This window comes from Portunus trituberculatus, chromosome 38, assembly GCF_017591435.1.
Source record: "Portunus trituberculatus isolate SZX2019 chromosome 38, ASM1759143v1, whole genome shotgun sequence".
NCBI classification, from domain to species: Eukaryota; Metazoa; Arthropoda; class Malacostraca; order Decapoda; family Portunidae; genus Portunus; species Portunus trituberculatus.
The window spans coordinates 26,885,628-26,909,743 of NC_059292.1; the positions used below are offsets into that span (position 1 = coordinate 26,885,628).

The window sequence follows — 24,116 nt, forward strand, 5'->3', positions numbered from 1 at the left end:
ACTGGTCTATAGTTCAATGGGTCTCTCTTGTTACCTGATTTATAAATTGGGACAATGTTAGCTCTTTTCCAGTCTTGGGGCACTACACCTTCCCTTAATGAGGCATCAATTACTTCACAAACTTTTTCTGCCAGTTGCTCCCTGCATTCTCTTAAAATCCATCCTGATACCCCATCAGGTCCCACAGCTTTTCTCACTTCTAAACTCCCCATCATATTCTTGATCTCCTCCACAGTTACTTGAAACTCCTTCATAATCCCTTTCTGTTCCATTACCAGTGGTTTGTCAAAAGCAGTCTCCTTTGTGAATACCTTCCAAAGCATCCATTCATAGCCTCTGCCATTTCCTGGGATCCTCACTGCATACTCCATTTACTTCTAAACTTTCAATACTTTCTCTATTTTTGATGTTGTTGTTCACATGTCTGTAAAAAGCCTTGGTTGGTCTTTACATTTATCAATTATATCCTTTTCTTGTTTCTTTCTTTCTTCTCTTCTAATCAACACATATTCATTTCTTGCTCTTTTGTAACTTTCCCACTGCTTAATCCGTCTTTTCCTTCTCCACCTCTTCCATGCATCCTCTTTTCTTGTTCTAGCCTTTTCACATCTATCGTTAAACCAGTCCTGCTTTCCAACTTCTCTATGTTGTCTTATTGGTACAAATTTTTCTCACCTTCTTTGTATATTTTTATAAATTCCTTCCACTTTTCATTTGCTCCTTAGCACTCTTGAATTTCATCCAATTTGTCTCTTGAAAGAATTTCTTTAGGTTTCCAAAATCTGTCTTGGCATAATTCCATCTTCCCACTTTATATTCTTCATTTCTTCTAGATTTCTCTTCATCTATCACCTTGAACTCCAAAACTGCATGATCACTCTTTGCTAAAGGGCACTCCACCCTCATCTCCTCAATGACCATTGGCTCTGTACTAAAGACCAAGTCCAGTCTTGACGATGCTCCCTCTCCTCCAAACCTAGTATCTTCTTTGACCCACTGAGTTAACACATTTTCCATTGCCAGTGTCAATAGTGTATTTCCCCATGTTGTCTCTGATCCTTCCATTGACCAGTCCTCCCAACACACCTCTTTACAATTAAAATCTCCCATCATTATAGTTTGTTCACAGCCACCCAACATTTCTTCCAAACATGTTCCTGTATCTCTTTATCATTTCTTCATATTCCTGTACTGACCATGCATTTGTCTTAGGTGGTACGTACACCACTATGTAGTGCCTCTTTTTTCCTTCATTAGTTTCTGCTCTGATCTTTAGCACTTCTGCCTTTCCCATACCTTCTTTCACTTGATCCACCTTTATATCTTTGTGTGTGTGTGTGTGTGTGTACACTGTAGCTGTGGGCAATTATGAAACATTACTGATTTAGAAAAAAAAAATTGCATGGTAAATATGATGATGTTTATTTAGGTCTTTAAGAATAGATCTCTGAAGTGTTAATGAAGCATTTTATTGTTAACACAGGAAGCAGAAGCAGAGGTCCCGGGCCATCCCGCAGCCAACAGAGGAGCACCTGCGAGGGGAGCTGATGTCAGTGTGTGGGGACTGTAAGGCAATGGTGCTGCATATCCTTGCCTCCATCAAGGTGCGTCGAGAACAGCAAGCAGCTGGCTCAACGCCCCATGACTCACCAAGACACCACCTGCACCTCAACCTGAACCCTGTGTACCACTAGACATAACTGTCACAGCTCACGGCGCCAAAATGTTCTCTCGTGGATTCCTGACAGTTCACTAAAAGAATGGAATGCTATGTGAATGTTCTTAAACACTAAAAGAGATCATCCATTCCTTCTAACAATGAAAAATAAATGTAGCTTCAGACTTCTCTTGAATACAGAACTCTGGTCTACATGAAACATAATGAATGATTCAAAGATAAAGAACACTTATATATGTAAACATAATCTATTTCATCATCGTAGAGGTAAGAACATGTTGAGTGTAGGAATCAAATACTAGAATCACTGTGTCTTTCATTCAACATTTGACTGGCTGATCCAGTGTTTCAGCAACAAGAATATCAGCAGGCAATGGCCAAGCTTTACTCAAACACAACCAACAACAGTTCATAATGTATAGTCTGAAAGGCACCATGAAATACTACTCACAGTAATATAGCAAATTGTAACTGTGCTTTTATATTTCATTTCAGTTGAACATTACATAAATACATAGGTAGTTTAGTATCCCAAAATTCATTGTGATAAAAGTAAAGAGTATATTTTTTGAAATCAACATGACAATAGGAAATGAGGCTTTAAAGATAGACTCCCTAAAATGTGTTACTTCATGTTAGAGACAATATATTTTTGAATGTTTTATGTTTTACTTATTTTGGTTAACAAACTTTCCCAGTATTAAGAGAGAAAAGATATTTTGATGTATGATGTTAATGCCAAAGGCAATCATTGTGATGAATGCACATGTGACATCCTGAGCTTTGTGCTGAAGTTCTAGAGACCAGTCCTATTACTCCAGTATATTAGTGGTTTCTTTGATGTTTCAAACTTATATATTTCTCTCCTTTGATGTTGACAATATTATTCACAGTTGGCATTTTGTGAATTTAGTGAAAATCCCAATGGATTAGTTACTGAATGTTCATCCATGCAAATATCGCTTAATACTCTAACTTGTTGGATGACTTCCAAGTGAGTGGACCATACCACTCTGCTGTACAATAGTGGGCAGCCTTGGCGTCATATTGAGGCCGGAGGGTGCTGTAATTACTTACTGTATTCTTGGTTATGTGGGAGATTAGTCCGTATATATATAAAGAGAGTGCAGTGATATAATATTCAAGTGCATAATTTTTTTTCTTGTGATCCATAGGCTAATAACATTCCAGGCTGCACTCCCTCTGCTGTACAATAACTCCCAGCAGTCAGCAGAGGGGTGTAGGCAATAGTGTCTCCACTATGACTGTAAGCACGTAGTCTCTTATTAATTGAATTTTTTGTAAATATTATATATACATTTTTCTCATGTACATAGAGCCTCCTTTTCATTTATAATTGGATGATTCTGACTTCACAAGTTCAGTTCTGCCTTTTTAATTTTACCTGAAGTACAGTCACTATTGTATAGTTTGGCTTTGTTTAATTTTAGCCTGTCTTGTGTATGTGTGAGTGACATAATAGTTTTTCAGTGATTTGCAAGGTGTAATGAGTTTGCCATAGTTTCTTCCCATTCCCTGTGTCCACCCAGGTCCAGCTGCAACACATCCTGCTGGAGCCTGGGAACATTTTACCATTGCACAAACTTATTACTGCTGAATATATGTAATGCATAAACTCTTCAGTTTTCATTTAATACAAAACTTTTCAATTACTGCAATTAATCTCATGTTGTTATACTTAATATACTTTTAAATTATGGCTTAATGTTAAATAAAATTTAGGTTTTATTATTTTTTTTTCATGATATATGTATTGTAACAACATTCATTATTAACATTCAGTGATTATCTTTCTGGGCAAACTTACGGTCCTTAGTATCTGTAACACCAGGTGTTGTCCACAAGCATTTATGGCATTTTGGGGTAAGGATCAATGATCTGGAAGCTTTCAATACTTTTTTTTTTCTTTTGCATGTATGTATTATCATATAGATTGAATATATTGTCAAAATTAAAAGTGATGTGATGGCCAGCTATATGATTGGTGCAGAGTAGGTTCCTCCCTCCTTAGACAGTGTTTCATTGACACAAGACTCCTGTGGGAGCAGCCAGTCTATTGTTGCAGAATTAAGAATTATATTATTAAAAATCTCATGGTGCCAGAAAGGATTGAGATTGACTCCTACTAGTGAATTGCTGTGCTGTGTGTCTGGTGAGGGGTGTTGAAGAGTTGAAGCTGACAACTTAAAGTGAAGCATGTTTTTTTTTATATTTGAATTGCAGTATAACTTTACAAGTTTACCAAAATATTTATGCCAAAAATTAAACTCTTTCAGCATCATTGCCACTGACCACCACACAGGATAAAGCTGCTGGACAAAACAAACATGTGTCAGTATCTCCCCAAAAAAGCATACTAGATTCATCAACAACATTATCACTGTCTTAAAACTCAACCAGACCTGGGGTTCCACGGACTCTTGTCATGTACTGTACATATCAAAATGTGACTTTATCCCCACATTAATCATTAATTTGTTGCCACTACTTATTTGTCTTTCAGTTGTCAATTCAATTCAGGAGCATATTGGCCCACCAGTCATGTGGAGTCCTACTGTGGTCAGAGCAGTATTGTAGAGTGTGGTGGGTGGGTCAGCTGCCAGCAGACCCATGTGGTCTGCTGGGGAAGTGTACAAAATGTCTGCGTTAAGAGTTTAGTCACTGTATATATCTAGAGATTGGTTTGGAGTTCATTATATTAAAGTGTTGTCAACTAATGTGTTGTATTTTGTTGTCCCTGAAACCATACTTTTCATTCTCTTTGTAATGTTTTTGTTTGTTGATGCACAAAGTCTTACTATGAAAATTCCTATTAATGCCTCTTCACAAAAGAGCTGAGAAAGTACTGCTTAGAGATGATACTCAATTATATCCATTTCTTAAAAGTTACTTGCTTTCAATGTTTTCAATATTTTGGGAGCTCTTTGAAGAAATAAAGTAATTTAATTTGTTGTCACGATTATCATGTTGGTATTTCTACAATGACTGGGAGTGCAGAATTTTTTTTTTTTAACTATATATTTTTTGAGTGCTGATGAGTGAAAGTATATGACAAGATGTACAACGCCATACAAGTTAGTCCTGATGAGCCAGTAAAGCCTAGTGAACCTCTTACCCTCTTACCCTTCCTCTCTCCAGTCATTTCAACCTATAGAAATGTGCTAAGCGTGTGTGTCACTGTTTGATCTTGTTTGATCTGCTGCAGTCTCTGACGAGACATCCAGACGTTACCCTACGGAACGAGCTCAAGAGCTCATTATTTCCGATCTTCGGATAGGCCTGAGACCAGGCACACACCACACACCGGGACAACAAGGTCACAACTCCTCGATTTACATCCCATACCTACTCACTGCTAGGTGAACAGGGGCTACACGTGAAAGAGACACACCCAAATATCTCCACTCGGCCGGAGAATCGAACCCCGGTCCTCTGGCTTGTGAAGCCAGCGCTCTAACCACTGAGCTACCGGGTGTATGTGTGTGTGTGTGTGTGTTAACACCTATATAAGGAAATTGAAACTCCGGACACTTGAGGGATTTTTAGGAAACCCTCATACGCAGATTTCTACACGTGAATTCTGGACATGTTTAAGAAAATCCAGACGTATGGTAACCCAAGTCAGCGTTAACACCAAGCTTCTGTATTTCTACCGCAGACTTGTAGTGCATTGAGTAAAGACTGCCAGTGTAACAGGGGCAAACACAACGACACAACATTCAGATGTACACTGACCTCAGCTATTTCATCATTTATGTTCCACTCTTGCTTTCCTTTACTTTCTGCCTATGGAGATATTATAATACCTCAATGTGTAATCCATGTACTTCGTCTGTTGGCAAGCCTTATGTCCAATTTTAATGCGACGTGCTTGTTACACGTGTCTTTTCCAGTGGCGCCTGCAGAAAAATTTCATAGGGGTGGCCATGGGGGAGCCACTTAAAATCTTGGGGTGGCACACCATATGTAAAAGGTCATAAATTCAGGATTTTTTTTTTTTTTTTTTTTTTTTTTTACTAGTACTATTATTACAACTTTATTCTCCTGTTGCGGATCCTCAGTGCTGCAGTTGCAGTTGGGATGGCCAGTGGGGTGGCCAGCAGATTTGATCCCCTGGTGGCGCCACGGGCCTTTTTGCTTCTTCCCGATGACAATCGTCACAACTCACGACTCGCAACTCGAAACCATTGATGTATCGTCCTTCTTGTTCGAAACAGGCGAACAACTGATTCGAGTCGCTGAAACCATTGCCAGTTGTTCTTCAGAGAAAAATAACCCTACACTTTAGTTTTTAGTTTCTAGTTTATCAAAGGGTAAGTCATAATTTTCTCAGTATGTTTCCTATATCAAACGAAAATTCAGAGTTTTGATTTTCCTTATCAACAACTAATAAAACATCAGTAGAATATTGTGAAACCAAGTAAAGAGTAAACACTGGACTGGAAACACTGTCAGGTAACACATTATCATGGCGGCGTGAGTGTCTGTGTAGAGGAAGACAGTGTTGTAAGATTATACTCATTATTTACTGTCTTGAGATTACATGGACCACTGAAAGGATATCTACATTAAGTAATAGTAAGTCATGAACCACAGTGTGAAATAACATCAGTGATAGTACTATTTCTGGCCACATTTGGAGGGTGTTAGCATGAAGGCAAAGAGAGGTGTGATATGATAATGGCTGGCCTCACCCTGCCGCGTCCAGTGACAGCTTGGGTATGGCTTTGTGAACAAGGATTGCTTCTTATTCGCTAGTTTGCATAATATTGAAATGAATGTAATGTGTGACGTAACGAAGTGTTGGTTGCCCGTTGATGCTTAGGGTAATGGAAGAGATGAGGAGCCTGAGTGATAGCTGGCGGGGAACAGAAGGTTAAAGAAGAATGCTTGCCACGCACATCTACTGGCTTCCTTCCCATCATGTCTCTGTGCCAGGACGTGAATGGTTGTGTCCCTGCCCGGCGACGATGTGACACCTGCCTAGCATGGTAAGTGTGATTTGCAATGTTGTTTTTGCCAAGTCATGGTCCAGGAAAGATACAAAATTTTCCCAGATTTACCTTCGGTCTTTCGAATGTTTTCATTAAGAGTTACATACTTTTTGTGTAGTTCTGATTATTTATCTAATTTGGTTGTAGAAGAATCTCGCAAGTGCAAATCGGTCTTAATTTAGTCAGGACAAAGGGAGGGCTGGACATGGCGCTACTCTCCTGAAGGAAGTGGGCCAGTGGGGTAGGAGAGAAATCTACCGTTTTGAAAGTCCATCTACATATGTTGGGGGAAATGCAGGCCTATTACATTGTTTAATTGCAGTTAATCCCAGTATGGTTGTTTTATTCTTCTCAATTTTAATTTCGCGTTACAATACAAACTTCCCATTACAATAAAAATTAGCTTATCTTGATCTGGCATTTATGGATTTCAGGCTTATGGATACGCTATTTGTATTATGTATGCCGCAACCTTGGCAGTGTGGTGCATTACATTTACGAATACACAAGATTGCACATGAACAGACAGCGATTAGAGATCAGATCATGACGTCATCGTACACGTGCTTTTTTGGCCATATGAAAGACGGGGGGCGGGTTGCATGGGGCGAGGAGCAGGATGGAGGTGGTGAGGTGGAAGGGCCTGAATGACTGACTGACTGACGAACTGAATGGCTGACTTACTGATCGATTGCTTGACTGCCAAATTGAATGGTTACCTGATTGATTGAAGGCACGTATTTAAATGACGCCTGATGAGGTTGAAAGGAAACACACACACACACACACACACACACACACACACACACACACACACACACACACACACACACACATATCCAGTGGCAAACATGAGCTGAGATAAACATTTCTCTTACATTTCTTATTTCAATAGAGATGTAAAAGATTAGATCAAGGATAGTATAGACAGGGATAGTATAGATGTGTGTCACAATGTTTTATCCAGTCACTCTAAAATGTTTTGGGTGCTTGTACAATAACTTCTCTTCTTATCTTAGTTTGCGTTAGTGAGTTGAGTGAGTGTCTTGGAGGACCTGAGAGAGAGAGAGAGAGAGAGAGAGAGAGAGAGAGAGAGAGAGAGAGAGAGACTTATTATAGACATGATGTGGTGCTGTCTCGCTTGCAGGAAAGAAAAAAAAAGTTGTTCCTTGTTGTTTTTATCTATTCTTCTTCTTTTTTTCCTTTCTTTTTCCTTCTTCTCTTAAATTTCATGCTGACTCAAAGCGATTATTGAGAAAGCACTCCTAGTATTTATTCCCACAAACACACTTGTTTTTGTGTTTTCTCACTGATGCACGTTTTCTTCTTTTTTTTTTTTTTTTGTATTATCGTTGTTGTCATTGTTGTCATCATAATTATCATTATCATCATATTTTTCTTCTTCTTCTTCTTCTTCTTCTTCTTCTTCTTCATTTCCTCCTCCTCCTCCTCCTCCTCCTCCTCCTCCTCCTCCTCTTCTTTTTCTTTTTCTTCTTCTTCTTCTTCTTCTTCTTCTTCTTCTTCTTCTTCTTCTTCTTCATTTCCTCCTCCTCCTCCTCCTCCTCCTCCTCTCCTCCTCCTCCTCCTCCTCCTCCTCCTCCTCCTCCTCCTCCTCCTCCTCCTCCTCCTCCTCCTCCTCCTCCTCCTCCTCCTCCTCCTCCTCCTCCTCTCCTCCTCCTCCTTCTTCTCCTCTTGTTCCTCCTCCTCCTCCTTCTCCTCATCTTCCTCCTCCTCTTCCTCTCCTCCTCCTCTCCTCCTCCTCCTCCTCCTCCTCCTCCTCCTCCTCCTCCTCCTCCTCCTCCTCCTCCTCCTCCTCCTCCTCCTCCTCCTCCTCCTCCTCCTCCTTTATATAGCATCAAATTTACCTAAATATGATGAAATTACATGAGACAACCTAATAAGCATACGTCGTTTTACTCCCTCTCCTCTCCTCACCTCTTCTCTTCTCTCCCTTCTCTTTCCTTTCTTCTCTCCTCTCTTCCCTTCTCTTTACCTCTGTTTTATCTTCTCTCCTCTCCTGTCCTTTGCCACTTTTCTTTTTCTTTCTCTCCTCTACTTTCTTTTCCTTTCTTCTCTCCTCTCCTCTCCTCTCCTCTCCTTTCCCTCTCAGCATGGCAATATCCTTCATTCTATCACCAGCACACACTTCAATCCTCTTGTGTTGACGACGAAGGGGATCTGGCTACACCACTCCACGTCTCTCCATCACCTCCTCACCTCTCCAACCCTGCAAACTTCTCCTCTGTCACTTCACTTGATCTTCACCGTGCTTATTGCCTCGGTTTCTTTCTTGTTTTATACTACCACAGATTGTCTTTCGACGTAGTAGTGACATATGATGGTGTACTTTTTGTTAGCAACTCTAGTACGGCAACTCTACTCCCATCTGTTACCTGAGGGCATGATATTATGGTAACACTGCTTGATGAATGGTTTGTCTCACTCATTCACTTTCCCACTTGCTGATTTCGTCTACGTGCGCTCGTCTTGTTTTGAAAGATGAGGTGAATTGATTTTAGTCAAAGGTAAAAGTTAATGTTTAGTGGGGGAAACACTGTATATTACCATTATTCTTAGTCATTAATTTCTTTTACCTGCAAACTCTGGAACTTCTTGTTTGTTTCTGTATTTTCTGTATAATGTATATATAACGTGAACATTTTTAAGAGGTACATTTATCCTCCAATTTTGGACAATTCTTTCAGCCTTTTCGCTGGGGACTGGCAGTTTCTATTTTTTTTTTCTTCTTTCTGTCTTTTTGTTGCCTTATGTTATTGTCACTCATATACGAAGAAAATGTGCCATGTTCTTAGCGTTCATCCTCGTCGCATTGGCCGTGAATTTGTGGTGGCTGACATCTCACACCCAAGAAACAGCAACTGACACCCTGGTTTGCACAGTTAATCTCCTTCATGTTATGTATCGACCAACTCGAAGGAAGATTCAACAGTTATTCTTACGAAAGCCATCATTTAACTGTCAGATGCCAAATTACATTTTTTTTTTTTATTCGTTGATGGACTGGCGAGCGAGGGACAGCACCAATCACTGGCGGTAGCAACATGTTAGCGTGTCCTCATGTGGCAACATTTTTTGTGACAGTGAGACAGAGTTTAACAGCAAAAAGGACCGCAACAATTTCCGTAAGTAAGAACATAAGGAAAAAGAAAAAGAGAGAGAGGCTGCAAGAAACTGGTTTGCCCGGCTTACATGTGACAGACCTGTATGAAACTTAAATATTATGGGTGTTTACCTCTCCGCTTTATCGCCACCTCAATCCTGAAGTGACCATGAACGAATTAACTGACCTGGGTCCGCGAGGGACGAGCGGATCGCGGAATGTGAGAATCACGTCATTAAGCACTGGACGAACTGCAGGCGTTGCCAAGTGTGCTGGAGAATATACAGTCATTATTCCATCTTTAAGTTGAAAACCATTAGAAATGTAGTTGCATATAATATAACATCTTACAATATTAAAATGGTTAAGGCAGAATGAGAGAGAGAGAGAGAGAGAGAGAGAGAGAGTCAAGAATCTGTTATTTCTTTTTTTCATGTCATAGCCTATAGCGCCTGTAGGTATACTTGAAGAGTATGGGAAGCGCTGTCCAGCCTCCACCCATTAACGGCGCAGGCAATTTTATTTATTGTGGTATCCATATTAGGGGCCATATCACCATACAAGCGCATCTTTGGTGTAAGGTAATTACACATCCACGTAGAACCTGGGTACCGTGGTGAAATGCAGATGACTTTAAGCCACTCGACAAATGACAAAGTTTCAAGACGGCACGTGGTGGGATTCGAACCTACACATGGACGTCTGCCCGATCCCACGCTCACCACCTTATCCACTACGCCACCGCCTACCTAACTATGAACATAAAAAAAAAAAAAAAAAAAAACGAAAGGTACAAATGTGACCCTGAGTTGCAATTAAGACAGGACTGATGTTAGTAAGTGACTCAGCATTGTCTTAGCTCGGAAGATGTTTCTTTGTACTATTTAGTCAATAGGCAACGGTTAAGTAATGGCACCCACCATGCATTTCATATTGCAACGGCCATATACTGCACCAAACTTTTCGTATACACAAATTTACCTGATGTGAAGCTCGCTGTTGTCAGTGTTGCCTCCGAGCCACACTTGTGCTCTCCTACAGTCGAATGGCTGACGAAGGTGGTCTCAGTGTACTTTCTCTCTCTCTCTCTCTCTCTCTCTCTCTCTCTCTCTCTCTCTCTCTCTCTCTCTCTCTCTCTCTCTCTCTCTCTCTCTCTCTCTCAGGAATAGATGTTTAACCCTTTCTGTACCATGACGCGTTTCCATATTCATTCTGCTTACTATTTGGGATTTCATACAGCTTCAGAAACTCATGTGGGAATTAAAATAGTGAAGACTGTGGCCATTAATCTTCTGACCTCCATAGACCCTGTTAATGTCAATAAAATGGTCTAATAGTGCTCATAACTCAAGGTAGAAATGCGTCTTAGTTTCAAAGGAATTAATGGGATTCGCCTTGTTTCTGTGAGAATAGCTTATACGGTTTTGTTTTTGTGTTTGCTTTGGTATTTCGTGTTTGTTGTATTGATATGATTAATGTCTTATGGATTTGATAGATTTTGTGCATTATATAGATCCCTTTGTTCCTGTGAGATGATTTATGGTCTATTTTCACGTATCATTTTACTTTTATAGAGAATGGAGAGAGAGAGAGATAGGAGTTTTATTGGACGTGTGTGTGTGTGTGTGTGTGTGTGTGTGTGTGTGTGTGTGTGTGTGTGTGTGTGTGTGTGTGTGTGTGTGTGTGTGTGTGTGTGTGTGTGTGTGTGTGTGTGTGTGGTTGATAATGCTACAATATATTCGTGCCTTTATTCTTGTTCCATTTATGTACTCAAAGGTGGCGGTGAATCTTGCACACACACACACACACACACACACACACACACACACACACACACACACACACACACACACACACACACACACACACCACTCCTGCTCTCCTTTCCACAGCCACGTTTTTAATTGACTCTGCCACTACTGAACAACACCTCCATTCATCAACAACGATAACTTTTGTAGACACTTCTTTGTTGTGCACTGCAGTTTATCAAGTGGTCATGTAGTTTAGAAGAGACGTAATTCATCTCATCATATTCTGTCGTTCTTGTTTTGATTTAGTTGTTTATTTTTACTGAGATTTATTTCTAGTGCTCTTAATGTCAATAAAGAACAGTCATAGCAGTGGAAGGGTTGAAGTGTTCCCGAGTTGAATATCCAGTGCACATCTTGATTTTCGTATAATTATAAAGCTCCTGATGTGAGAGCTGTGTTATAAGGTTTTTGCTGTAAGTTAAGCACTACTACAAGGTGTGTGTGTGTGTGTGTGTGGATGTGGGTGGGGAAGAGGTGCGTCTCACAAGTGTGGCGTACCGTAGCATTAAAGTGAAATGTATGGTGGCATTCATGTGTATATGGGCGACTGTTCCGGTGCGAGAAGTATAATGAAGGTGCTGTTATTGCCAGTTACCCTTGAATAATTAACGATAAATATGGATAGATTATAAACAACTGTTGGAATACATCGGAATTATAAACAAACTATTTTCCTTTATTTATTTATTTCATTGATTTATTTATTTATTTTTCTTTTTATATGCCTAACTGTTTAATGTGTCTGTTCCCAAATCAATGCACTTGGTGTCGAATTGGTACCGGGCAGGTGTGACTGAGAGCGGTAAGGCAGCTGGGAATGGAACAAACCATCTTATCTTACATAATATTGAGTCACATTAGGGTTGTCGCTATCTGCCCTACGCTAACACTTCTATTTAATCCATTCACTGTTATTTATGACATTTTTTTTTTAATCACTAACTACTATGAGACTGGTATACACTACATGTACCCTCAACCGTTGCACTGGCTAGAAATGACATAATCTATAATTTTTTTTTCCTTCAACTTTCTTATCGGTGTTTATAAAGATTCCATGTATGTCTTTTAATGCTTTGAATTGTTGTTTATCGCGGTGCTTATCTCATCTTTCCGAATAATTATTTTCGTTATATTACCGGAACTGCATTTGTTTTATAGTGAAATCAACGCAAATATTCGTTGCTTTGCATTCGTTCTTACGCCGCAAAATGTTTCCTACTTGCATTCGTCAGGTACTTTGGGTCATTACTCTCAAGGGCACAGTACTCTTCGATCCAAACCCCGCGCCATCCTTGGTATTCAGAGCACAATTGATGTGAGCATGAAGTCCCGTGTTCTACCCACCCCACCACCACCACCACCACCATCACTACCGAAAACAACGATAATAATACCAACAGTACTGCAGTCGCCACCACCACCACCACCACCACTGAAAACAGCGATAATAATAGCAACAGTACTGCAATCACCACCACCACCACCACCACTGAAAACAGCGATAATAATAGCAACTGCAGTCACCACCACCACCACCACCACCACGACAACAACAGCATGATAATAGCGACAATACTGCAGTCCTCACCACCACCACCACCACCACCACCACCACCACCACCGACAACAACAGTATGATAATAGCGACAATACTGCAGTCCTCACCACCACCACCACCACCATCACCACCACTATTACTGTATTTTGAATAGTGATGTATTATTTATTTTACTGGTTTATTTTTTACTTGTTTATTATTGGTCTACTTTATTTACTTATTCATTTTAGTATTTTTCAAGGTCCATTTTTCTTTTATGCGTAGTCACAAGTCTTCCTATTCCTTTTATTTTCATCACGTTCGGCTTTCTTTGTTCTTTCTTCTTCCTGCTTCTTATGTTAATTCCGTTTCCACGTATTGTGTTTCATTTCCACCCAGTGAGTTTTTTAATCGTATTTTTTTTCTCTCTCTTTCTCTCTTCTATACTTTTATTTTTTGTATTAACTCATTCAATTGCGCGACAAGTTTTGCTCTGATCACCAACGGTTTTTAGAGTATGGCTTTTGTACCGCAGCCTCTGAAATAGTTCCGTAGCCAATAAGGAAAAAGTAAAGGAGAAAAGACAGACTTTATATCTTGCTCTCTTTTCCAATGTGTCCGTTTAGCCTAGTCGTGATAATATGCACCGACCACTCTACTCACTAACTGCTCTCGTTCCTCTCAAGGTCTGCCCTGGCTTCGCTCAAATATTATTACATACATATCAACAGTGGGGTGCACGCCATAGCTCCTGCTCTGGCTCTCTCTCCTCTCACGCACAACACGTAGCAATCTAAACCACTAGAGACACTGCACAAAATATTTTTAATTATTTACAAGGAAGAAAAGCGTGAAAAATATAGAGAAATTGCAATACCTAATCTGTTTAGTGTTGAGGTGGCCATCTAGCAAAACTCTGCCTCACGATGGTTCATGGTTGATTGAAGAATTACGGAGTGATGTGAAAGAAGAGAGTATGTTCTTCAATACTTCAGCAATATCGTGTTAAGAATTGAAGGAAAAGAAATGTCTCATGCATAATGGTTCATGATGAAATAAGGAACATAATCATTTATCTATCATATGAAAATTTTGAATTGAATTTGTTTTTTAACGAAGGTGTAGAAAACTAAACTGTAAAAAAATGTGATTGAAAATTTTATTCTAAGATTACAGATGATTGAATCATGAAGAGTAGAAGAATATCAATGTAAAAGTATATATCATGCGAATAAGTTTGTTGTAGTGTTTTGATTTTTAAAAGTAAAATATTGGTTTTTTTTTTCTAGCCACTACTCTCAAGAATTCTAGAGTTATTTTCATTCACAGAGTAATTTTCTTTAGATAATTATGTAACATCCCGATTATCAGACAAAAGAAAATTATATTGAATATTTTTACTTTTTCACCTTTTCTTTAACTAAACTCGAACCTGTACATCAAATTGTCGTTATAAGTTTAATTCTAACATTGTGGATAGAGTAGAATAATAATGATATAGAAAAATATCCGTTAGTAAAGATTTTTTAATGTTATTTTCTTAAAGTTATATACAATTATTTTCCACCCTCTACTCCCAACAACTCAAAATAAAATATTTCACTTAACAAATATGCACAAGAAGTGATGCGCCGAATAACCTCCGTAACATGTGCATATGGTGGACCATCACTTGAGGGAGTGCACTCAATGATTCCTGAGCTAAAAGAAACTGTGCACCTTGCCCTACGAACGCAGTCTCCTGCCCTGCTCAGCTGGAGGTGGTACCCTGCTGTTCGTTAGTGACCTTATGTTTACAGTCCACGCTCTAATTAACGAGCTACGCTCCGCACATATTGAAACTACGCGCATCCTGCCACCGGGGAGAGGAAGGTACATATTTATGACGTTTAGAGAGAGAGAGAGAGTGTGTGTGTGTGTGTGTGTGTGTGTGTGTGTGTGTGTGTGTGTGTGTGTGTATAGGGTGCTCACTCTACACCGGTCGATGATTAATGCAAGGCAATGAAGGACTATTATTATTACCTGCGTATGGAAGTTGGACGTAGCGGTGGTGAACACACACACACACACACACACACACACACACACACACACACACACAGGTCTATGCATCCACTTGAATATTTATGGCCATACTGATTTATTTTCTTACAAGATGCTACAAAGAAGGACGCGAGGTGGGCGGATCTGAGAGAGAGAGAGAGAGAGAGAGAGAGAGAGAGAGAGAGAGAGAAAGTTGAGTGTTGTTCTTCATTCCTCACTACTATACTAGCTATAGTTATAACACTACTTAGATGGAATATAGGAGTGATGAGCGCCTGATGAGTGATGATTTGTTGGTGAACTTGGCTGTGGTGAATAGTGGCTTTAGTGGATGACAGAGGCTTGACAGGCTTACAGTACACCTTTCCCCGGTCCACCTTTCCCTGGTACACCCTTCCACATGGATGTACTGTACAATTCACCACCACCTTGATGAGCCGCACACCTGTTTCCGTGATGCGTTATTATCTTGCCTCTTCCTCTTGCCCGCTGTGGTCAGGTGCCTGTTCTCCGCGCACCACGCCTCCTCCATCACAGCACACGCACCCTTGTGGTTAGACGGGGAAAGGGAGAATGAGAGGGAGAGAGAGAGGGGATGGGGGTCGTGAGGGGACGGTACAGGTAAGAGATGCTGCGGGAAATTTCCTGGCCAGAGATGAGAGGAAGCGCGCCCATGGAAAGTAACCGTTTGTGTGTTTGTCTTGTCTGTTTGACAGCGGGCAGACCTCAACGTCAAGGGGCTCCAAGGGACGGTGGTCTGGGCAGCTGGGCCTCTAGTGCTGGTGATGACAGCGGCCAGGTTAGCTGTGGTGTTGGCAAGCCTCCCGTTGGTTGTCCTTCGCCTATTCCTCAGCCCCTCAGCGCACTCCCCCCAGTGTGTGAACCAGCTAAGTGGCATTCCTCAACCAGAAACTATAGTGAACTTAAATGGCAGCTATGTATTGAGTCACTAGCTTGATTTTGACGTGGATTCTTAATTTTCATTCAGTCTTGCTAACTCACAGTGTTAAGTAGGAAAATCAGGACGTAGTTGGGACAGTACGGGTTATTATACTCTACTCTAGGAACAAAAGTAGTGAGTCCCTGGAACCCACGATATGTCATAAACACTAGTTGCCTTTTATGATACAGAATACCGTATTAGTAATGTTCATATTTGCAGAGTGTACGATCAGGTCTTGTCACCCCACCACTATCTCACTACTGTAATAATAATGCCAGCAGGAACAATGCTCAAGCAAAGTATAAGTGGTGGTGTATAGCTACCTGGTACGAAACAAGCAGCAGCGGGGGGTTTAAACTGGAAAATTGGGCAACGCCGTAGGAATGTAGGAAAATGTGATGCGAGATGAGACTTCTTGGTACAGAAAAAGAGATTAATAGAAAGAGGCGGCTTACATAATATGCTGCTCATGCGTAAGGAAGAGAGCGTATTAGGGGGCTGGAGAGTTGGTGTGTGGGGGGTAGTGGGGGATGGCTGAGGGCTGCACGGTGACCCCCACTGAAGGATAAAAACGAGAACGAGAGAGGCGGAGAGCAACTCAGTGCTGCGCCTTCCTCCGCCTCTCAGCCAGTTGTAGATACACTCCAGCCGTCACGGACTCAGACACACACCAGCGTCCGTCAGCAACACCCCTGCCACTGCCCATCTACCGCAGCTCCCATCCTCCACCTCTCCACCTCATTTGCCGCACCTCTCACCACACACTACCCTCCCCGCTGCAAGCAAGTACGTAGGTAGTTATCTCAGTGTATGTGACGTAATGCAGAGCGCGCCCCTATCTCGACCTCCCAAGCTCGTCTCATACTCTGTACCTGGCACGTGTCTACCCAACAGTAAACTTTCCCCACTAACCTGTATTCTCAGCCCATGTGTTGCGTAAGGGTGTGATTGCCTGCCAGTGTGTCAGGTGAGGTGAGGACTGAAGATGGGTGTGGTTAAAATAAGACAACTTACTCGTTTGTGTTATTTGAACCTCCTTCTCTACGTTGGTGTGTAGTGAAGCGTCGCGCACCGTTGTGAATGCAGTGGTGGTGGTGGTTACAGTGTTTCCTTTCCTCTTCACGAACCTGTAGTGACGATAGCTGTGAGGTTTGCTTGATCACTCTGTTTGTTAGGTGATAGTGATGTCTGGAAAAATATTTTCACTTTTCCCTTTTTTGCGTGTATGTTGAAATATATATGCTTTTCATTAAGGCTCGCGTAAATTATCATTTCTCGAAATGTGAGCTTAATGATAACGATATGTGGCTTTAATCTACTACCACTACTACTACTACTACTACTACTACTACTAATAATAATAATAATAATAATAATAATAATAATAATAATAATAATAATAATATACGGTTTATTACTACTGTAGCTGCTGCTGCTGCTGTTGCTGCTGCTGCTACTACTATTACTATTACTATTACTATTACCACTACTACTACTACTACTACTACTACTACTACTACTACTACTACTACTACTACTACTACTACTACCACCACCACCACCACCACCACCACCACCACCACCACTACTACTACTACTACTACTAATAATAATAATAATAATAATAATAATAATAGTATTAATGCTACTATCACTATTATTACTGCTTTTGATGTTGTTACTGTTGTTGCTCCTGCTGCTGTTCCTACTGCTGCTACCGCCTCACCTGACGCGGCCCCAGCAGCAGGTTTTGCAGGCCTTGTGTTCTTCGAAAGGTCATTGTGTTGTGCAGGAAGTTGTTTAGTCATTCTGTGGCGAAGCCATGATATAGCAGCTACTAAACTACTCTTTATTACTACTACTACTACTACTACTACTACTACTACTACTGAATTATACCAATAGCAATTAGTGTTGAGCATAGTAGCAGTAATAGTAAAAGTAGTGGTGGTGGTGGTCGTGGTGGTAAAATTAATGTTCTATAATTCTTGATCATTTTAAAACTTTCCCTCTATATAAGTACTTGACGAAAAATAACCCATTAGAGAATTCTTTTATTTTTATCTACTTTTATATATGATTTTGATTATTTCATGAGTGAGAGAAGAAGAAATAATGGAGGAGGAGAAGAGGACGTAAAGAATAATCATGCCTAATACTTTTCCTTTACCGGCCCGACAAATCCCTAATGATCGCCAGGATAAGCCATTGCATCCTATTATTAACTCTTGTAATGTGTCACGTCTCCTGCAGGTGTTCTTTCTTGCCTACATTCTTGGCCTTCCCTCCTGCCCACCCTCTCCTTCCACTTCCTTTTTCTTTCATGGTCCTCTTCTTCATCTTTGTCTTCCTCCTCCTCCTCTCTCTCTCTCTCTCCTTCGCTCACGTCCTTCACTACTATTTTAGTCTTTCTTATCTATCTTCCGTCTGCCCTCCACTTACTGTCATCCATCATCTTAATTTCTCCTTCTCTTATAGTGTATTCGTTGCATGCTTCCTTCCTTCAATTATTGTTAAATTTGGTCAGTCACTCAGTCAGTCAGTCAGTCAGTCAGTCAGTCAGTCAGTTTGTCTCGTAGTCACCCACTCACTCACTCACTTTTCTTTCTTTTACCTCGTTTCTTATCATTATCCCACTCCGTCCTTGCTTCATCTTCATTCACTCACTCATTCATTTTTTCTTTCTTAACTCGTATCTTCTCAGTATTCCACTCCGTCCTGCTTTCATCCTCATTCACACACCCACTCACACATTCATTCACTCGCTCTCATGATTATTAAACTCATCTATTTCCTCTTCGTCCCAAATCTCCTTATATTTCTTCATTCTCTCTCCTCATTTAGGATTCTTTCTACCTCCTGAGCTTCCTCGTTCTTCTAATCCTCATCATCTTCCTCTGTCCCTTCTTCGTCTTCCTATACTCTCTGTTTCTCTCCTGAAATTCTCGCCTCCCATACCTGCATTCTGCGTCCCGAATAGTATCCGGTGTTATGTTGTATTTGTTTTAACTGTGGCTATGGCTGTTTGTTTTCTGTTACCCTGTGGTTACTAGAAGAATGTTGAGGGGAGGAAGAAAGAGGAAGAGGAAGAGGAGGAGGAGATGTAGTAGCTTATAGGCGGTTTGTTTCTCTGAATAGTTAGTGTTTAAGAGAAGAGAGGAGGGGTCAGATGAAAGATGTTTGTTTCTGTGTAGTCAGCTGTATATAGTGGAAGAGGAGAAGGTTAAGGAGGAGGGCGTAGGAGGAGGAAGAGTAGGAAGATGAAGAAGAGAAGGTTAAGGAGCAGTAAGAAGATAAAGGTTAAAGGAAAGGAGGAAAAGTAATGAATAAATTAGGGAAAAGAAACCGCAATAATTTGGTTAGTATTTGGTGTGAAAGAATTCAAGCTAAGTTGTCTCCATTTATAACTTGCCTTGGGTATGGTATAAATTGTAATTGTTCGTAGTTTGTAGGGTAGAAAGAAAAGAAAAGGATGCTGGAAGAAAGGAACAGGAACAGAGAGAGAGAGAGAAAAATATGGAAGGATAAAGTCAGCACGATAACTGTTTCGTTCAAGCGGTACGCGAAAATAATTTTAAACTATCGTTGTAACAAATGATAGGGGGTTGTGCGTGCAAGCTAATTGACACACACACACACACACACACACACACACACACACACACACACACACACACACACACACACACACACACACACACACACATTTTTCTATTTAACGGTGTAGGAACGGTAATGAAGCAACCTTTCCCCCTCTATTCTTGTGCCCTTGACAAGTCTCCTTTACGCACACACAAAAAAAAAGAAAAAAAAAAGAACAGACGGGAACATGAAAGGGTGCATGGACAGACGCTCAGACGGACAGACAGAGAAGGAGACATGCAAATTGACGGATTCATGCATAAGAATAGCCATTTGGCCTTGAAATGTCAGTCTAAATCGTGCGAGTGTTATCAGCGCTACGATCCTCTTCCCTGCCTTGCACCCTCTCCTCCTCCACTCCTGAAACTCTTATTCCTCATATATTTTTTTTCCTTTTTGTGTGTGTGTTCTTCCCGGAGACCATGTTTATTACCTCCAGACAACATTTTTTCCTTCCTTCCTTCTTTCCTTCCTTCCGTCCGTCATTCCTTCCACGGCTGCCTTTCGTCACTCCCTTCCTTCCTCCCTCCCTCCATCTCATTTCATTTTCCCGCCACGCTCATTCCTTCCTGAGAACGGCACTTGAGACGCCATGCTGGGCTAGTACACACACACACACACACACACACACACACACACACACACACACACACACACACACACACACACACACACACGGACACGTCAAGAGCTGGCCAGTATAAAATTGTAGCTTACACAGTTACTTGAGCAGCACACTTAGACTCCGCACCTTCGGGTAAGCCTCGCACTGAAAGGCTACACGCACACTCATGGCCACGAGGCGAGAAACAAGCCGCTGTTCTCGCTGTTTCCCTTCGGTCTGGTAAACTTTAGAACTGTCTGTCTTGTTTCTGCGTTTTCTTGCGACTTTAACTGTTTAGAGAGAGAGAGAGAGAGAGAGAGAGAGAGAGAGAGACTATATTTGGCCTTTCTCTTACGTTTTTTTTTTTTTTTTTTTTTTTTCTATTTTGTTTGGGTGGTGGTGGCAGGTGGAAACGCCATCACGATTTTTTTTCCTTTTCTTTTCTGTGTGTGTGTGTGTGTGTGTGTGTGTGTGTGTGTGTGTGTGTGTGTGTGTGTGTGTGTGTGTGTGTGTGTGTGTGTGTGTGTGTGTGTGTGTGTGTGTGTGACCTTGGCTGACCACCCCAATGCATAAAAAAAAAAAAATAGGCCCTCGGATCTCCTACCATATTATTATATACCATATTTCGTAAGGCCTCACTGGATCAGAACACTTAATAAGGCTGACGAAAAATTGAGGGGGGAAAAAAAAAATGAAACCCTTTGATTTACGAGTAGACTGGGAATTCAATAGATGCCACGTTCTGCAAGACGGTCAGCAGATCAGGGGACGCAAGACTGAGATAACACGTTGATTTCTGGAAGTTAGTTAGTGCATATGTTTACTTCACACCTAGCCACGCCCGTACCTGGAGAACCACACCGGAGAGGTACACTTGTGCCAGGGGTGTAATTAAATGAAGCCTCCTGCGTCACGGCCACTGCAGAGGGACGAGGAGGAGCCGCCTAGAAATAGCCGAATGAAAGATGGAATAAAAGAAAAAGATCATAAACAGCTTGGTTGATTGGCGCTCTTTAAATAGCATTAGTTCCTGCTTGATTGGCGCTCTGTTTGTTACTCTGATTCTGCTGCGTAAATTCCTGCTCGGGTCACTTTACTCCTGTTTGATTGGCTCTCCTTAATGACGTTGTTTGGATTTCCTTACTCTTGCTCTGTTTTGATTGACACTTTTTAACTCTGTGACTGGCACTTCTCCATTGACACTACTTAAAATAGCACTCTCCAATCTGTAACTCTCCCTAACTCCCTTTGTACTGCTGTGGCTGCTTGTGGGCTTCATAAAGTGGTGTCCTTGCAGGTTTACATTATCATTTTAACCCCTTCAGTACTGGGACGCATTTTTACCTTGAGTTTTGGGTATGATTAGATGATTTTATTTACATTAGGAAGGGTCTATGGAGTTTAAGAGATTAACGACCACTATCTTCACTATTTTTTATCCCCACATAAGTTACTGAAACTGTATAAAATCACCAAATAGTAAGCAGAATGAATATAGAAACGTGTCATGGTACGTTATTTGTGAAACGTGTAACAAAGCGTGTGTGATGATTTGCATGATTCATTGTCTCAAAGCTTCCCTCATCTAGTATTCATTTTTCTTTACACTTTTCTGCATCTTTACTAGCCCCTCTCCCTTTCCTTTCCTGTGTCATGTGTGCCCATCATAACAAGGGCTTTGACTTGAGTGTTTTGTCATGCGTGTCACCTTCCATGCACGACACCCTTCCTTACGAGTCGTTCATTTTCTCCTGCACGATACCTTACTAGTTTCAGGTGCATGGTATTCAGTCACTCATGCATGTACTGTACCAATACACATTCCCTGGCCATGCGCTTTCCTCTATTGTTTGCTTTTCTCTCTTGTCTTGGTGTTTATTTTTCCATGTCCATGTTTTGTCTCCCGTGAAAAGCCCATATGGTATAAAAGAAAAAAAACTGTACGTGCTGTTAAAAGTTCTATTCAGTCATGCGGTTGAGGAACGTTTTTTTTTAAGTTGATTATGCATTGTGTTTGATACTTTGTTATCTTTTCAAGTTGTCACGTCCATTTTTTTTTTTTTTTTTTTTTTTTTTAGATTTCATGTATATTTTTCTTTGATTTATCGGAGCTTATAGTCTGTTAATTTGTTCTGCATTTGTTCCATTGTGTTTTCTCTTCTATGATTTTTATTCTTACCCTCTTTTTTTGCAGACGCGTGTAAAGATTTCGTGTATTATGAATTTCGGTCCCGTTGATTATTTAGTGTCGCAATGAAAGAGGTAGATCAGTGTGTGTTGGTGGTATCTAGTAACCCAGGAAGGGCCAAAATGTGTGTTGTCTTTGTTTTCTGTTTCTTTTCCCTGGGATGTCGAGTTGGGGATTTCTTCATTGCCCTACTTTTCTTATCTCAAATTAACGTACTACAATTCATAATTACCAAGTAAGAGTCAAAATGTAGGTTGTTGTGTGTTTTTCCTCAGAATTCTCGTGTGCATGTGTTTTATATTCTCTTTGGTGTTACATTACAATTATCTTTTATTAAGTGGGTGTGGCTACTTACAAAATAAGATAGTAAGTTTGATATGCCGGCTGCCTTTTGTCCTTTTCGTAATATTTTCTTGTGTTTTCTATATATTTTCTTTAACAAGCCGAGTAAATAGTGATGGTGGGAGGAGGGCACAGTGAGTCTTACATCCCTTATTTCAAATGAATGTAGCTTTTAACAAATAACCCAGTAAGAGCTAATATGTCGGTCATTGTCTGCTTTTCCTTGAGATTACTTCGTGTTTTCTGTTTCTCTTTGTTTTCTGGCATGCCTTCATTTTACCGTCTTAAATATCTTATGTACTGAATTAACGTACTTACTAAAGCTCAAAAAGTCGGCTATTATTTGTCTAGTGCTTCTTCCTTTTTTTTCAGTCATGATGTATATCTTCACCGTCTTGAATCACATATATTGAATTAACATATTTTCTAAAGATCTTAATGTCTACTATTGTTTTGCCTTTCCTTGGAGATCCCTTGTATTTCTTCTTCCTTTTCCGTGCCAGGCAGAGTAGACAATATCGTCAGTGGTGTGGGCAGCACTGACGGGGGAGGGGGTCATTTACGCACCAGTATGAAAGGATCTCTGTCTCATTGTCTAAGTTGCGCCTCGCCTCCAGGATCACTTGCCTCTGTTGTCCATCACTCCAAAGGTCACCACGCGCCCTCACTCCCTGACACAGACCCTGCACCAAGCCAGACGCGTGGAGGCGATCTGTTTGCCATCGTTAGGGATCCTTGTTTTGACCGGTTTTGTTTGTAAGCCTGATGATGATGATGATGATGATGGTAATGGTGATTAAGTAATGGTGATGCTAGTGTACAGTGTGCTAGTCAGTGTGCCTTTCAATCAGTCAGTTAATGTACTATTCAGTGCGCCATTCAGTCATTTAGTCAGACAGTCAAAATTAAACGAATCTAGGAGAGGAAGGACTCGACTAAGTCACACGCGTCAGCTGCAGGATTAGCTTACACACACACACACACACACACACACACACACACACACACACACACACACACACACACACACACACACACACACACACACACACACACACCTCCTGTAGCCTCTCACCGCCCCGTCCCGCCCCCGCCCTCGCCCCTTGATCCCGCCCACCGCGCCCCATCCCCCACCATACTAGGGCTGTCCTTGGGAGTGGCGCAGGGCAGGCGTGTTATTACCTTG

The 24,116-nt window shown here is 40.9% G+C and overlaps 3 protein-coding genes across 10 annotated transcripts in view; 2 read left to right on the forward strand and 1 right to left on the reverse strand.

Moving 5' to 3' along the window:
* LOC123514709 (protein spire-like) overlaps positions 1-4,416 on the forward strand; it is a 237,051-nt gene extending 232,635 nt beyond the window's left edge. The window contains 1 exon segment of the mRNA XM_045272776.1: positions 1,484-4,416. Coding sequence (XP_045128711.1) covers positions 1,484-1,694 — 211 coding nt within the window. The 3' untranslated portion in view covers positions 1,695-4,416.
* Positions 4,417-6,195: 1,779 nt separating this feature from the next.
* Positions 6,196-24,116, forward strand: part of LOC123514703 — a 94,150-nt gene continuing 76,229 nt past the window's right edge. For 2 of the 8 annotated variants that reach the window (XM_045272765.1, XM_045272767.1), the window contains exon 1: positions 6,360-6,690. The gene's annotated coding sequence lies outside the window, so the exon portion shown is untranslated. Of the gene's footprint in view, positions 6,278-6,359; positions 6,691-15,554; positions 16,941-24,116 lie in introns of those variants that run through there. The other 6 variants (XM_045272764.1, XM_045272768.1, XM_045272759.1 and 3 more) reach the window with 6 other exon arrangements.
* The window catches only part of LOC123514702 (facilitated trehalose transporter Tret1-like), a 31,046-nt gene continuing 30,891 nt past the window's right edge, over positions 23,962-24,116 (reverse strand). Inside the window, exon 7 of the transcript XR_006677667.1 lies at positions 23,962-23,988. The gene's annotated coding sequence lies outside the window, so the exon portion shown is untranslated. The remainder of the gene's footprint in view (positions 23,989-24,116) is intronic.